At 44.0% G+C, this 14,970-nt stretch overlaps 1 protein-coding gene across 1 annotated transcript; it reads right to left on the bottom strand.

Moving 5' to 3' along the window:
• Window positions 1-18: 18 nt before the first annotated feature.
• LOC129823349 (myc-associated zinc finger protein-like) lies at window positions 19-14,611 on the bottom strand. Its single transcript, XM_055882276.1, has 7 exons — window positions 13,506-14,611; window positions 13,058-13,208; window positions 6,599-6,966; window positions 6,165-6,433; window positions 2,641-2,704; window positions 1,834-2,005; window positions 19-1,638 (listed from the first exon to the last, which is right to left on the bottom strand). Exons 1-7 carry the CDS (start codon window positions 13,536-13,538, stop codon window positions 1,307-1,309), a joined length of 1,389 nt encoding a protein of 462 aa, XP_055738251.1. The 5' UTR covers window positions 13,539-14,611; the 3' UTR covers window positions 19-1,306.
• Window positions 14,612-14,970: the final 359 nt, after the last annotated feature.

Below are 14,970 nucleotides of genomic sequence, written 5' to 3' on the forward strand. Positions count from 1 at the left end.
TGCCATGGACAATAGATCAACGGTTCATAGAATCTCTATTCAGGTTATCATAACTACATCTATATAGAGACAAACAAAAAAAAGTTAAATAAGAATTACATTTTTCTCCAGAGAAATAATAATTTTCTATTCTACTGCATCTCTGATATCAGATGCTGTACATGTTCACAGATAAAGTGCATATAGGTTATACATACTACCGCTTTAATACAGTGACATTAACAGAGGAGATTCTAAATCAACAGATGAACAGTCTAGAATGCAATCTCACAAAAACGTGTCACAAAAGTACAAATACTTTTCAGACCAATTCAACTTTGAGAGAATTAAAAATCAGAGCATCCAGAATAATAACAACAAGATCATAGGAAGCAAAGAAAGACGAGCATTCAGTGGCCAAATATACAGACAAATAAATACCCATTTGATGCTATCTGTCTATAAGTGAAAGGGTGAAGTTACATGGTGATGACATGTTTCTGTTGAAAAGGCAACAGTCCTTTCTTGGGATACTGTTCATCTTAAAAAGCCAATGTAGGACCACAGCTCATACTGTGTCTGTGTGATCATATACTGTATAATCAATATTTCCAAGGAAAATAAATAGTGATGCATTTGTAAAATCCCAAACATCGTTATGGGAGTTTGGGTTCTATGTGAATGGAAAAGTGGCATATTGAACCGGAAAACGTTCTCTTTCGTTCAGTAGAATTTAATTTTTAAAAAGGGGATTCCACGATCTCTCCTTTCCTCTTCTCTCTCGTGTCCACCAATGGCAGTTGATAAAGTGACTGTTGCGTAAACAACAGCAACATCTTAAATAGGATTGAATACAAAGGGCTCCCAAGTGGCGCAGCGGTCTAAGACACTGCATCTCAGTCCTACTGACCCTGGTTCGATTCTAGGCTGTATCACAACCAGCTGTGATTGGGAGTTCCATAGGGCGGCACACAATTGGCCCAGTGTTGCCTGGGTTAGGGTTTGGCCGGGGTAGGCCGTCATTGTAAAATAAGAATTTGTTCATAACTGACTTGCCTAGTAAAATAAAGGTAAAAAAAACAAATGGGGCCCTGGGGGGTGAATGCCCCTATATGCTGATCCGGGGCCAGTATTTTATTTTCCCCATTAATGGTTAGGATTGGGGGAGGGGAAACTGATCCTACAGTACATCTGTACTTAGGAGAAATTTCACCCCGGAGCCACATCCACTCCTCTTTCAAGCTGTCCTGACTGCAGTCTCCACGGCACCCCTTTACCTCCATCCCCTCCCCCCCTTCCCCCTCCCTCTCTCCAATGGGCCTGGCTGCTAGCTGAGAGGCTGGGTGGAGATGCTGGAGCAGTCAGTGACCAGCAGGCCCACGGTTGAGCTGCCTGACAGAGACACGGCTACAGCCATGGTACCGGTCCCCGCGGGGCTACTGCTGGGGCTGGGGGCGCCCTGGACCTGGGTGACGGCGTGGGTGCCCATGTGGCCCTGGAGCTGGGTGGGTGTCTTGCACTGCACCCCACACAGTTGACACAGCAGCACCCCGCCGGCACCGGCCCCGCCGAACATGCCCCGCGTCCCGCCGCTCTCCTTCCACTCCTGGCCGTGGTGTTTCTGAGCGTGGACGCGCAGATAGGTGAGGGTGGTGAAGCCTGGAGGGAGAGGGAGGAAGAGAGCGGGAGAGAGAGGGAGGGAGAGCATTGAGAAATAAGAAAAGGCGAGGAACAAAAGAGAAGGACATATGAGAGATGAGGAATGAGAGAGGGATACCTGTGTAACCACCTCCGTTACACAGGTTTTCTCCTCTCCTTTCACAAATGTAAAAAAGAACATGGAAGTCCACTCACTGCGGTTGCACAGGTGGCAGGCGTGGTGCTGTGATTGGTTGTGGACCCTCATATGATCGGTGATGTAGGCGGCAGAGAGGAGCTTGCCACAGATGTGACACGGCACCTTCTCCTCATGTCGAATCAGGTGGGCACGGAGACGGTCCCGAGTGGCGAAGGCAGACGTGCAGGTCTGTGTAGCACACGCGCCCGCACACACACACAAACCATTGTTGAATCTTGGACATTTTGACATTTTTCTTCGCCATTATATTTTAGAAGCTAGGCAGGCAATGTCATTAAATTGCCCCTTAAAAATTCATACAGTGTATACAGAGAAGCAAGGGACATACGACAGGAAACAAGTTTGAAAATAGGGAGAAAGAACAAGGCAAGAGTTAAAATGTTGTCCCCCACGAATGATGCAGTTTCGTGCAGATTGGTCATTCAGTGCCAGAGTAGTAGTGTTTTTCACAAAATCCAAAATAGCGTAAAATCCATCATGACGGACCTTATGCGTCCCTGAGTAAAATGTGTTCCTTGTGAGCCGGGACCTATGTACCGAATGTAAAGACTTTAGGTCAAACGGGTTGAGGGGCATGACCTTTCAAAGTTTTAATCGCTTGTTATAGCGCCACCATCTGGCCAATCATTGTAATTTTGTAAATGACTGATCTTTATGGCAAGACCCATCTGAGATATCGCAAGTGACTTATTAACTATGACAAATGGACCGAGACAGATTCATTGCGGGGGTCAATAATACATGCAAAGAATAGAAAAAGACAGAGTGAAAGAGTTAAAGTGAGTTAGAAAGAAGAGGATTACCGGGCACTTGAAGGGTCTCTCAGTGGAGTGCACCTGTCTGACGTGACTGTTGAGGTGGTCGGGTCTGGAACAGACAAGAGAAAGGATTAAAACCCCACGTGTGTCTTATCTGTGTCTTATCGGTAATTTCTCGTCGATAGAGCTACCCTTGCACAACAGACGTCAGTTAGAACTGAATTCTATTAGAACTCCAGACTAATTTCACAAATGTGGGCATGTACATATACAGTACCAGTCAAAAGTTTGGACACACCTACTCATTCAAGGGTTTTTCTTTATTTTTACTATTTTCTACATAGTAGAATAATAGTGAAGACATCAAAACTATGAAATAACACATATGGAATCATGTAGTAAGCAAAAAATCTAAATATATTTTATATGAGATTCTACAAAGTAGCCACCCTTTGCCTTAATGACAGCTTTGCACACTCTTAGTATTCTCTCAACCAGCTTCACCAGGAAGGCTTTTCCAACAGTCTTGAAGGAGTTCCCACATATGCTGAGCACTTGTTGGGTGCTTTTCCTTCATTCTGCAGTCCAACTCATCCCAAACCATCTCAATTGGGTTGAGGTCAGGTGATAGTAGAGGCCAGATCATCTGATGCAGCACTTCATCACTCTCCTTCTTGGTTAAATAGCCCTTACACAGCCTGGAGGTGTGTTTTGGGTCATGGTTCTGTTAAAAAACAAATGATAGTCCCACTAAGCGCAAACCAGATGGGATGGCGTATCGCTGCAGAATGCTGTGGTAGCCATGCTAGTTAAGTGTGCCTTGAATTCTAAATAAATCACAGACAGTGTCACCAGCAAAGCACCCCCACACCATCACACCTCCTCCTCCATGCTTTACCCTGGTCTCTCTTTTGACGAACATATCAAGACTGTTTCAAGGACAGCTTTTTTCCATCTACATAATATTGCAAAAATCAGAAACTTTCTGTCCAAAAATGATACAGAAAAATTATTCCATGCTTTTGTTACTTCTAGGTTAGACTACTGCAATGCTCTACTTTCCGGCTACCCGGATAAGGCACTAAATAAACTTCAGTTAGTGCTAAATACGGCTGCTAGAATCCTGACTAGAACCCCAAAATTTTATCATATTACTCCAGTGCTAGCCTCCCTACACTGGCTTCCTGTTAAGACAAGGGCTGATTTCAAGGTTTTACTGCTAACCTACAAAGCAATACATGGGCTTGCTCCTACCTATCTTTCCGATTTGGTCCTGCCGTACATACCTACACGTACGCTACGGTCACAAGACGCAGGCCTCCTAATTGTCCCTAGAATGTCTAAGCAAACAGCTGGAGGCAGGGCTTTCTCCTATAGAGCTCCATTTTTATGGAATGGTCTGCCTACCCATGTGAGAGACGCAGACTCGGTCTCAACCTTTAAGTCTTTACTGAAGACTCATCTCTTCAGTAGGTCATATGATTGAGTGTAGTCTGGCCGAGGAGTGTGAAGGTGAATGGAAAGGCTCTGGAGCAACGAACCGCTCTTGCTGTCTCTGCCTGGCCGGTTCCCCTCTCTCCACTGGGATTCTCTGCCTCTAACCCTATTACAGGGGCTGAGTCACTGGCTTACTGGTGCTCTTCCATGCCGTCCCTAGGAGGGGTGCGTCACTTGAGTGGGTTGAGTCACTGACGTAGTCTTCCTGTCTGGGTTGGCGCCCCCCCTTGGGTTGTGCCGTGGCGGAGATCTTCGTGGGCTATACTCGGCCTTGTCTCAGGATGGTAAGTTGGTGGTTGAAGATATCCCTCTAGTGATGTGGGGGCTGTGCTTTGGCAAAGTGAGTGGAGTTATATCCTACCTGTTTGGCCCTGTCCGGGGGTATCATCATATGGGGCCACAGTGTCTCCTGACCCCTCCTGTCTCAGCCTCCAGTATTTATGCTGCAATAGTTTATGTGTCGGGGGGCTAGGGTCAGTCTGTTATATCTGGAGTATTTCTCCTGTCTTATCCGGTGTCCTGTGTGAATTTAAGTATGCTCTCTCTAATTCTCTCTTTCTCTTTTTCTCTCTCGGAGGACCTGAGCCCTAGGACCATGCCTCAGGACTACCTGGCATGATGACTCCTTGCTGTCCCCAGTCCACCTGGCCATGCTGCTGCTCCAGTTTCAACTGTTCTGCCTGCGGCTATGGAACCCTGACCTGTTCACCGGACGTGCTACCTGTCCCAGACCTGCTGTTTTCAACTCTCTAGAGACAGCAGGAGCGGTAGAGATACTCTCAATGATCGGCTGTGAAAAGCCAACTGACATTTACTCCTGAGGTGCTGACTTGTTGCACCCTCGACAACTACTGTGATTATTATTAGTTGACCATGCTGGTCATTTATGAACATTTTAACATCTTGGCCATGTTCCGTTATAATCTCCACCCGGCACAGCCAGAAGAGGACTGGCCACCCCTCATAGCCTGGTTCCTCTCTAGGTTTCTTCCTAGGTTTTGGCCTTTCTAGGGAGTTTTTCCTAGCCACCATGCTTCTACACCTGCATTGCTTGCTGTTTTGGGTTTTAGGCTGGGTTTCTATACAGCACTTTGATATATCAGCTGATGTAAGAAGGGCTATATAAATACATTTGATTTGATTTACGGTGGGAACCACACATGCGGAGATCATCCGTTCACCTACTCTGCATCTCACAAAGACACGGCGGTTGGAACCAAAAATCTCATCAGACCAAATTACAGATTTCCACTGGTCTAATGTCCATTGCTAGCAAGTCTCTTCTTCTTATTGGTGTCTTTTAGTAGTGCTTTCTTTGCAGCAATTCGACCATGAAAGCCTGATTCACGCAGTCTCCTCTGAACAGTTGATGTTGAGATGTGTCTGTTACTTGAACTCTGTAAAGCATTTATTTGGGCTGCAATTTCTGACGCTGGTAACTCTAATGAACTCATTCTCTGCAGCAGAGGTAACTCTGGGTCTTCCTTTCCTGTGGCGGTCCTTATGAGTGCCAGTTTATCATAGCGTTTGATGGTTTTTGCGACTGCACTTGAAGAAATGTTCAAAGTTCTTGAAATTTTCCGGATTGATTGACCTGTCTTAAAGTAATGATGGACTGTTGTTTCCTGCCATAATATGGACTTGGTCTTTTACCAAATAGGGCTATCTTCTGTATACCACCCCTACGTTGTCACAACACAGCTGATTGGCTCAAATTAACCTTTAACGAGGCACACCTGTTAATTGAAATGCTTTCCAGGTGACTACCTCATGAAGCGGTTGAGAGAATGCCAAGTGTGCAAAGCTGTCAACAAGGCAGAGGGTGGCTACTTTGAAGAATCTCATATATAAATATATTGTTTAACACTTTTTTAGTGACTACATGATTCCATATGTGTTATTTCATAGTTTTGATGTCTTCACTATTATTCTACAATGTAGAAAATAGAAAAAATAAAGAAAATCCTGGAATGAGTAGGTGTTTCCAAACTTTTGACTGGTACTGTATGTGCATGTGTGTATACTTGTTTCACAATTGAACCCCCCCCCCCCCCAGTCATCCCCCTTCTCACCGTGAGAATCCCTTGGCGCAGTGGGGGCAGACGTAAGGTTTCTCCACCCCTCCTTGGTGTGAGCGTACATGGTAGCTCATGCGGTCTTTCCTCTTGAAGCGCTGCTGGCAGATAGGGCAGTGGTAGGGCTTTTCGTCCGAGTGGGAAAGCCGGTGGCGGTTCAGGTGGTACACATCTCGGAAGGCCTTCCCACAGGCCTCACATGCATGGTTCTTCCTCACCTGGTTGGGGCTAGGGTTGGGGTAGGGTTGAGGCCCTTGGTTCTGGTTCTACGTTGGATGAGAAGAAAGTGACAGTTGGCTATTGCTGGCTGTTGGTTAAGTATAGCTACTCTGGCTACATTGCACAATAAAGTAGGCGAGGAGAGAGCGAGAACGGCATAGGGAGCAGCAAATGATTCTTCAATAATTATGAGAAAACAGGCACCAACCAACCTGTACCATTGTCCCGGCAACCACAACTGCAGCTTGGAGCACCTGGGGCGCAGCCATGGTGACGGTCGCTGGGGCGATGGACACCGCAACAGGTTGGCCCTCCTGGTTTCCATGTGGGGAGGGATGGGGGAGGGATTCTGCGGGAGGAGGGTGAGAGGGCAGAGAGAGGTGGAGGAGGGAGAGAGGGATTGTTTGCCGGCCCCCTCCTCCTCCCTTGCTCCCGTCCTCCCTCTCTCTGGCTGCTCTGTCCTTCATTTTGATGCCAGTGTGCACCGACTGATGGCGCCGGAGGTTGTAGTTGTTCTTAAACTGCTTGTTACATGTGGCGCAGATGTGTGTCGGCCGGCCAGGCTTGGAGACGGCCTTCTCTAAAGGAGAGATGGAAAATAAAGAGAGAGAGAAAGATAGAGGGGAAAGGGAAAGAGGGAAAACAAAAGTGTGAGAGAACGTAACTCCTGAAAGGGAACTACGGGTAGAGTTTGTGGGTTGGATTCCTACATGGGCCCCACATACTGAAAAAGTAAGCTTATTGGGTCCCTCTACATTTGTATACTGTACGTTGTTTAGGATGAAAGCATCTGGTGAATGACCACCCAGCTAGCACATTTGGTTCCTTGGAAGTTGTGGGAATGTACGTTTTTGATTTCCCATTGGTTCTGGGAATGAAGCCATACGTTTCTTGACCCCTGACCGGTAAAACGCAAAAAATTCTAAATGTTTTGAGAACAGAAGTGAACATTTAGCCTGTTCTGTGAACGTTAATTTTTATATTGCAGGGAGGTTCTCAGAACATTTTACTATGGTTTCCTGAGAGTTTTCCTGGAAGATTTTATTAACGTTCTGAGAAGGGAAATTATAGGTAATTTGATGGTAATTAAATAACGTTCTGAGAACATGTTTCTGTAAAACTTTTAATAACACTGCTAACTTAGTTTGGGTTAACTGTTTTGAAATCCAAGCATAGATAGGACACATGGAAGTAAATTTGCTTAGGCATTAAACATGCAAACACATTTATTTTTGATTGTGGCACAACGTCAGTGAGGTTCAAACCTATGATCTTCTGTTCTCTATCTATAGAATTAGTCCACTGCGCCACCAGGATGAACTAGAACGGCAATTTTTTTCACATTTTTGTCTTTTCAAACAGACCCCATTTCAAAGGAAACAAGCACTCATTAAGATTAGGTGTGGCCAATTAGTTGGTGCGGCCAACACACTCAATAAGATAAGAGGATAGAAAGAGTTTTGTTTATTCTGAGAACGGAACGTATATGTTTTTAAATAACATTCTTAGAACGTTCTCTGAACGTTACTAAAGTTTTCTTGTGTTTTTTTTATGGAACGTTTTCTTAACATTCTCGGAACAATTTGAGAACATTACTTTAAATAGAACCATGAGGAAACCTGTAGCAAACGTTATGCTGAAGTACTGAAATTCCCACAGAAGAACGTTGTTTCTTAACGTTCTTGGGACAATGTGAGAACATGACTTCAAATAGAACCATGAGGAAACCTGTAGCAAACGTTATGCTGAAGTACTGAAATTCCCACAGAAGAATGTGTTTCTTAACCTTCTCTGAACTATTTGAGAACATTCTCAAAGTCAAACCAGTTGGAGAACATTACCAAATTTGTAATTAAATGTAACTATGTTTGAACTTTTAGTAAACGTTCTGTTAAAGTCAGGGGCACAACTTTCACCGAGAGAAATTGCATTTTTGTCCCTCCCTAGTTTTATCATTCCACTGTGATACCAAAAACGGCGTCGGTATGTTTAGGACCATGCAGACGCCTTAGAACGGTCGGGTAGGCTGTTTGGAGGTTTCAGACAGCTGGATTTAGGACCACACGGACACCAGAGAGCGGGTGGATAGGCTGTGTGAAGGCAACACTTTTGAAAACTGGCTGAACCAGCACAGGAGAGTTGAACAGAGGCAGCTGCTCTCAGTGTGTATGTGTTGGGCTCTTTCTCTGAGTTGTAAAAGCAAGCAAAGCAGAAACTGGCTACTCTTTAGTTGACTGATGTAGCTGGAACGGTAACTGCTGTTTAACTTAATAGAAGAAAAAAATGAGTGTTCCCAGTGCTGAGCTAGTAGTGTAACTGATATGTAACTTTAGCTAATGTTTTATACCCTCTTGACTGAGGTGAATGAATTAGTTAGCTAGTAGCTACCACAGTCAGTTCACCTCTAGCCTGTAGCTATCTGTCAGATAGATATTAATTAATGCCAACTCATATCGCTAACAGCTGTTTGTATGGAAATGTTCTGTAGCCCTTTTGTCCCATTTCAACAGAAGTAAATTAACTTAGCTAGCTTTCACCAGTTGATGTACCATCAAAGAGAGAGCTGGCCAAAAGTAGGTATTATTTATGCCTCATTCACATTAGACCTGAATCAAACGATGAAACCAGCGGCCAAACGATTGAAGACTGATAACTCTGATGTTTTTTGTTGTTGTGGAATGTGACTTTTTATTAGAGTCAGTATAGCAATGTAATGTTATTGATTTGTCAGTTTCCCTAACTAATTCCCTATTTTTAAAACTGACACAGTAATAAACAGCTCTACAGGCTTCACTGTCATGGTGCACCATCAGTACACAACACTATGATCATCATGTCTTAGCAGGATCAGATGGCGACAGTTTAATTTTATTTGTATTTAACTAGGCAAGTCAGTTAAGAACATATTCTTATTTACAATGACGGCCTACCCCGGCCAAACACTGACGACACTGGGCCAATTGTGCGCCGCCCTATGGGACTCCCAATCACGGCCGGATGTGACGCACCCTGGATTTGAACCAGGGACTGCAGTGACACTTCTTGCACTGAAATGCAAGAGCTGCGCCACTCGGGGGCGCCACTCAGGAGCCTCATAACACACAAAGCAGGGTCAGACAGCCAGGATAGACCAGTCTACGGAGCTCAGGTGAATTTTGAAGTATATTCACAATATCAGGGAATTTCCATCTTGAGTTGCTGGGTAGACCTACAGTAGCTACAGCACAACATGTTAAGCTTAAAGCTACCGTCTGGGATCTGGGAATAATGGTCATTTCAACTATTGAACCACTGATCCTATTCTTGGATAATAAAATGTATAAATGTACACCAAGGTAATTCTTTGTCATGCCTCATTTTAGGAGGACCAGATGGTGATGGGTCTCAGCAGGGTCAGGCAGCCATGGAAGACCAGTCTGTGACAGAGCGAGGTGAATTTTAGCCGATACACTTTATTCTCTCTGTGCAGCAAACAATGGACAAGCCAGATACTTCAAAGATTGAAACTATTTTAAGGCAGTCTGACATACCTCCAAAGTTCATTTCCAAACTGTAACAAGGGTTAAAATAGGCTTTTCCCGATGACACAAAGCATGTAAAACAACAATGTGAGGAAGACCTGGTAAAAGATATTGATGATCATGCATGGATACAAATATGATTGAATGCCCAGTCATGTTCATATAATCTTAGACATAAATTACTGCAGTTTAAGACCGTCCATAGAACGTACTAAACTCAGCAAAAAAAGAAACATCCTCTCACTGTCAACTGCGTTTATTTTCAGCAAACTTAACATGTGTAAATATTTGTATGAACATAAGATTCAACAACTGACACATAAACTGAACAAGTTCCACAGACATGTGACTAACAGAAATTGAATAATAATGTGTTCATGAAAAAAGGGGGATCAAAATCAAAAGTAACCGTCAGTATCTGGTGTGGCCACCTGTTGCATTAAGTACTGCAGTGCATCTCCTCCTCATGGACTGCACCAGATTTGCCCGTTCTTGCTGTGAGATGTTACCCCACTTTTCCACCAAAGCACCTGCAAGTTCCCGGATATTTCTGGGGGGAATGGCCCTAGCCCTCACCCTCCGATGAAACAGGTCTCAGATCTGCTCAATGGGATTGAGATCCGGGCTCTTTGCTGGCCATGGCAGAACACTGACATTCCTGTCTTGCAGGAAATGACGCACAGAACGAGCAGTATGGCTGGTGGCATTGTCTGCAGGAAAGGTACCACATGAGGGAGGAGGATGTCTTCTCTGTAACACACAGCGTTGATATTGCCTGCAATGACAACAAGCTCATTCTGATGATGCTGTGAATCACCGCCCCAGACCATGACGGACCCTCCACCTCCAAATCGATCCCGCTCCAGAGTACAGGCCTCTGTGTAACGCTCATTCCTTCGAAGATAAACGCGAATCCGACCATCACCCCTGGTGAGACAAAACCGCGACTCGTCAGTGAAGAGCACTTTCTGCCAGTCCTGTCTGGTCCAGCGACGGTGGGTCTGTGCCCATAGGCGACGTTGTTGCCGGTAATGTCTGGTGAGGACCTGCCTTACAACAGGCCTACAAGCCCTCAGTGCAGCCTCTCTCAGCCTATTGCGGACAGTCTGAGCACTGATGGAGGGATTGTGCATTCCTGGTGTAACTCAGGCAGTTGTTGTTGCCATCCAAGACTAAAGGTATATACTGGGCAACTTTCATAAGGTCTGCATGCCTTATATGGAATAGAGTATGACAAAAGGAGTCGGTATTGAAAACATGCCCACGTCAGGGGAGATACCTATTTAGGCAATCCCTAGGTGCTGGACTGCTCAGTCCTGGCCCTGGGGGTCAACCGTCCTGTTAGTTGTCACTCTGGCCTTGATATAACACACCCAAAACCAATAATGAATGGGATTCTGGCCTTCTAGGCAGAGTTCCTCTGTCCAGTGTCTGTGTTTTTTTGCCCATCTTAATCTTTTATTTGTATTGGTCAGTCTGAGATATGGCTTTTTCTTTGCAACTCTGCCTAGAAGGCCAGCATCCCGGAGTCGTCTCTTCACTGTTGACGTTGAGACTGGTGTTTTGCGGGTACTACTTAAATGACGCTGCCAGTTGAGGACTTGTGAGGTGTCTGTTTCTCAAACTAGACACTCTAATGTACTTGTCCTCTTGCTCAGTTGTGCACCGGGGCCTCCAACTCCTCTTTCTATTCTGGTTAGAGACAGTTTGCGTTGTTCTGTGAAGGGAGTAGTACACAGCGTTGTACGAGATCTTCAGTTTCTTGGGAATTTATTGCATGGAATAGCCTTAATTTCTCAGAACAAGAATAGACTGACAAGTTTCAGAAGAAAGTTCTTTGTTTCTGGACATTTTTGAGCCTGTAATCAAACACACAAATGCTGATGCTCCAGATACTCAACTAGTCCAAAGAAAGCCTGTTTTATTGCTTCTTTAAATCAGAACAACAGTTTTCAGCTGTGCTAACATAATTGCAAATGGGTTTTCTAATGATCAATTAGCCTTTTAAAATAATGAACTTGGATTAGCTAACACAACGTGCCATTGGAACAAAGGAGTGATGGTTGCTGATAATGGGCCTCTGTATGCCTATATAGATATCCATTAACAAATCTGCCGTTTCCAGCTACAATAGTCATTTACAACATTAACAATGTCTACACTGTATTTCTGGTCAATTTTATGTTGTTTTAATGGGTAAAAAATGTACTTTTATTTAAAAAACAAGGACATTTCTAAGTGACCCCAAACGGTAGTGTATGGTTCTCAGAACATTAAGTGCGTGCTGGGCAGAAACTGTGATGTAGCATTGTTGCACTGCTCTCACCATCACAGATGTAGACGATTCACTCATTATTTTTTTATTAAATTTCTTTGTCTTTTCATCTCTCTCACAACCTCTCTCTTTAGTCCTCCTCTCTCTCTCTCTCTCTTCTTTGTCTTTTCATCTCTCTCACAACCTCTCTCTTTAGTCCTTCTCTCTCTCTCCCTCTCTCTCTCTACCTCCCTCTCTACCCCCCTCTGTCTGTCACAAACATATGCAACAGACACAGGGAGTGTGAAAAGGACATTATTTCCCGAGGTAAGAAATCCCATGGTTCAGGGTGGGGCTGATGACATATCAGATTGTGTGTGCGTGTTTTCAGCTTTGATATGTAAAGAGAGGACATCAAGGTGCTTCCGCTGAGTCTGCAGCAGCATTGACTCTTGACAACAAGAAAAACTCTCTCTGCCCCTTCACTCCCCTCCTATCCAGTAGTTTATTGTGGATTCCATATGTGTTTATTGAATTAGAATAATATTGAATAAACATAGTGGTCCTCCGTGTCTCAGTCAGTAGAGCATGACGCTTGCAACGCCAGGATTCGATATCAGCTGGGACCACGCATACAAAAATGTATGTGTGTCGCTTTGATTAAAAGTGTCTTATAAATGGCATATTTTATTATCCTAATATTATCATTATAGACTGTGTAGAATTGATCAATTGAGTAAATTGTACCTGATCCTGGCTGTATCTCAAATGGCAACCGCCACCCTATTCCATGCACAGTGCGCTACTTTTGACCCGAGCCGTATGGCTGCTGGTCAAAAGTAGTGTACTATATAAGGAATAGGGTGCCTTTTGGGATATAGAACCTGCATGCTCACCAGGTAAAGGCTCTTCATTCAGGGCGGCTGTGTCCACTGTGGATGGGGGCGGGGCTATGTGCTCTGTAGGGGGGTTCTGGGCGGAGCCAGTCATGTCCGGAAGCAGCTCTGATCGGAGGGCTGTCTCAGACTGGGTCTGTGAGGGCGGAGTCTGGGGAAATGAGAGCAGGAATTAGCTGCTGAGGCTTGAAATACACATCATTGGGGGATCATGCCACCTTTGACCCCAATCAGAACACACACAAGCTCTCATAATCAATACTACAACAAATCTGTAAGGGGCACAGTTGGCAAATTGTCAGCTTAAGACTTATGTGACATCACAAACATAATAAGCATGTGTATGATGCCAGGATCCCAAGTGCATTCACTTCTGCATCCATAGCACTCTGATGAGACAATAAACACAATTTATATCTTTCTTTCTCAGACACACACACAAACTTACCTGAAACAGAAAGTTACTCCAAGAAGAATCCATTTTGAAGCAGGATGATGTCAGATACTTTTAGTCCAAGAGTCAAAACTAGAAATATATATCCGCCTGAGACTTGGTGGCCAACCAACCATAGGCTGGGGCCAACTGATGAATCACTCCACCTGCTATAATGTTTGCAGTCTACCTAATTCCTCTCTGCAGTTTCAGATATCAAAGGTGAATATCTCTGTGTGAAAGTTTAAATCGCGGTGCATTCAATAGCATAAATTATTATTGAAGATGAATGATCAATTTTGAAAGGCTGTCAGCCATATGACAATATTATATCACAGTAATGATAATGTTCAACTAAAATGTTGTTATATGGTGTGGAACGAAAGGATGCAACATGATATTATAACTAAAATGCGACAAAATGGTTGATGCATGCTTTTAATGATGCATTTACAATGCAATTTACATTGTATATTTATATTATAGCCTAAGAAGAAATCCTATTCTCAAATCCATGCAAAATTTGGTTATTACAAATAACGAAAAATATATAAAAAGTAATAATAATAAGTCCGCAGTTGTTTGTAAATACGTGGACGAAGAGTCATTTATTTCGATAGCTCCGAGAGGCCAAAGCGGTGGTGGATTCCAAAGCCTCGGTGTTGCGTAAAATCGTGTCCCTAACTAGAGAGTTCCCGATCGGCCGCAATCCAAAGCTTCGCCTCGGCTTTTCAAACGAGAGGACGACATCTTTCTTTTTTTTTCTATTTCTCTCTCCCTCCCACCCTCGCTGTCTTTCTTCCTTTTATTTTTTTAAATCTCTTCTCCTCTCCCCTCTCTATCTATCCCCCGCCGCCGTGTCCCCTGTTTAAAGGGAAAGTATTTAGTGTAGCTTATGCACCCTCCTCTCTGTTCCCGTCTCCTCCGTGGCGTGCGCTGTTTTCAATAGACCTGTGCGTCCGTCTTCTTGCCCCCGCGAGTTCGGCCGACATAAATACCTATTTTATCAATAGCTAGTAATGCAATAGAATTGCGTAAGATTGCACAACTCCAAACTTACATATCATAACATCCTTATAGTTAGATAATATTGAGAATAACCAACTGGGTGACATCAATAGAAACGTATTAATGCAATAAAACAAGATCACACGCATCTTAAAGGTAAATATACATGTTTCAGGTGCAACAGCTTCATAGTAATAGGAATATACATCAAAATGACAACAAAAAATTGTTTTCGATAGATTGTTAAGGCTAGAAGTGAGGTAGGCTAATGCTCCAGAGATACTGGACTTCTTACTCATATCTGCATCTCTGGTTGTAAAGTAATGCTGCTGCAAATTTGACTGTTGTAGGAGAGTTACTATGGTTATTCCATCAAACTTCAAATTACTGGAACAGTACACAAGGCAGAACAGAACATCTAGGTTAATGGTCAGTGGCCCAAGCCCAGTTCAGACAGGAGGGGGAATCAGAT

Source organism: Salvelinus fontinalis, chromosome 2 (assembly GCF_029448725.1).
Source record: "Salvelinus fontinalis isolate EN_2023a chromosome 2, ASM2944872v1, whole genome shotgun sequence".
In the NCBI taxonomy this organism is placed as follows: Eukaryota; Metazoa; Chordata; class Actinopteri; order Salmoniformes; family Salmonidae; genus Salvelinus; species Salvelinus fontinalis.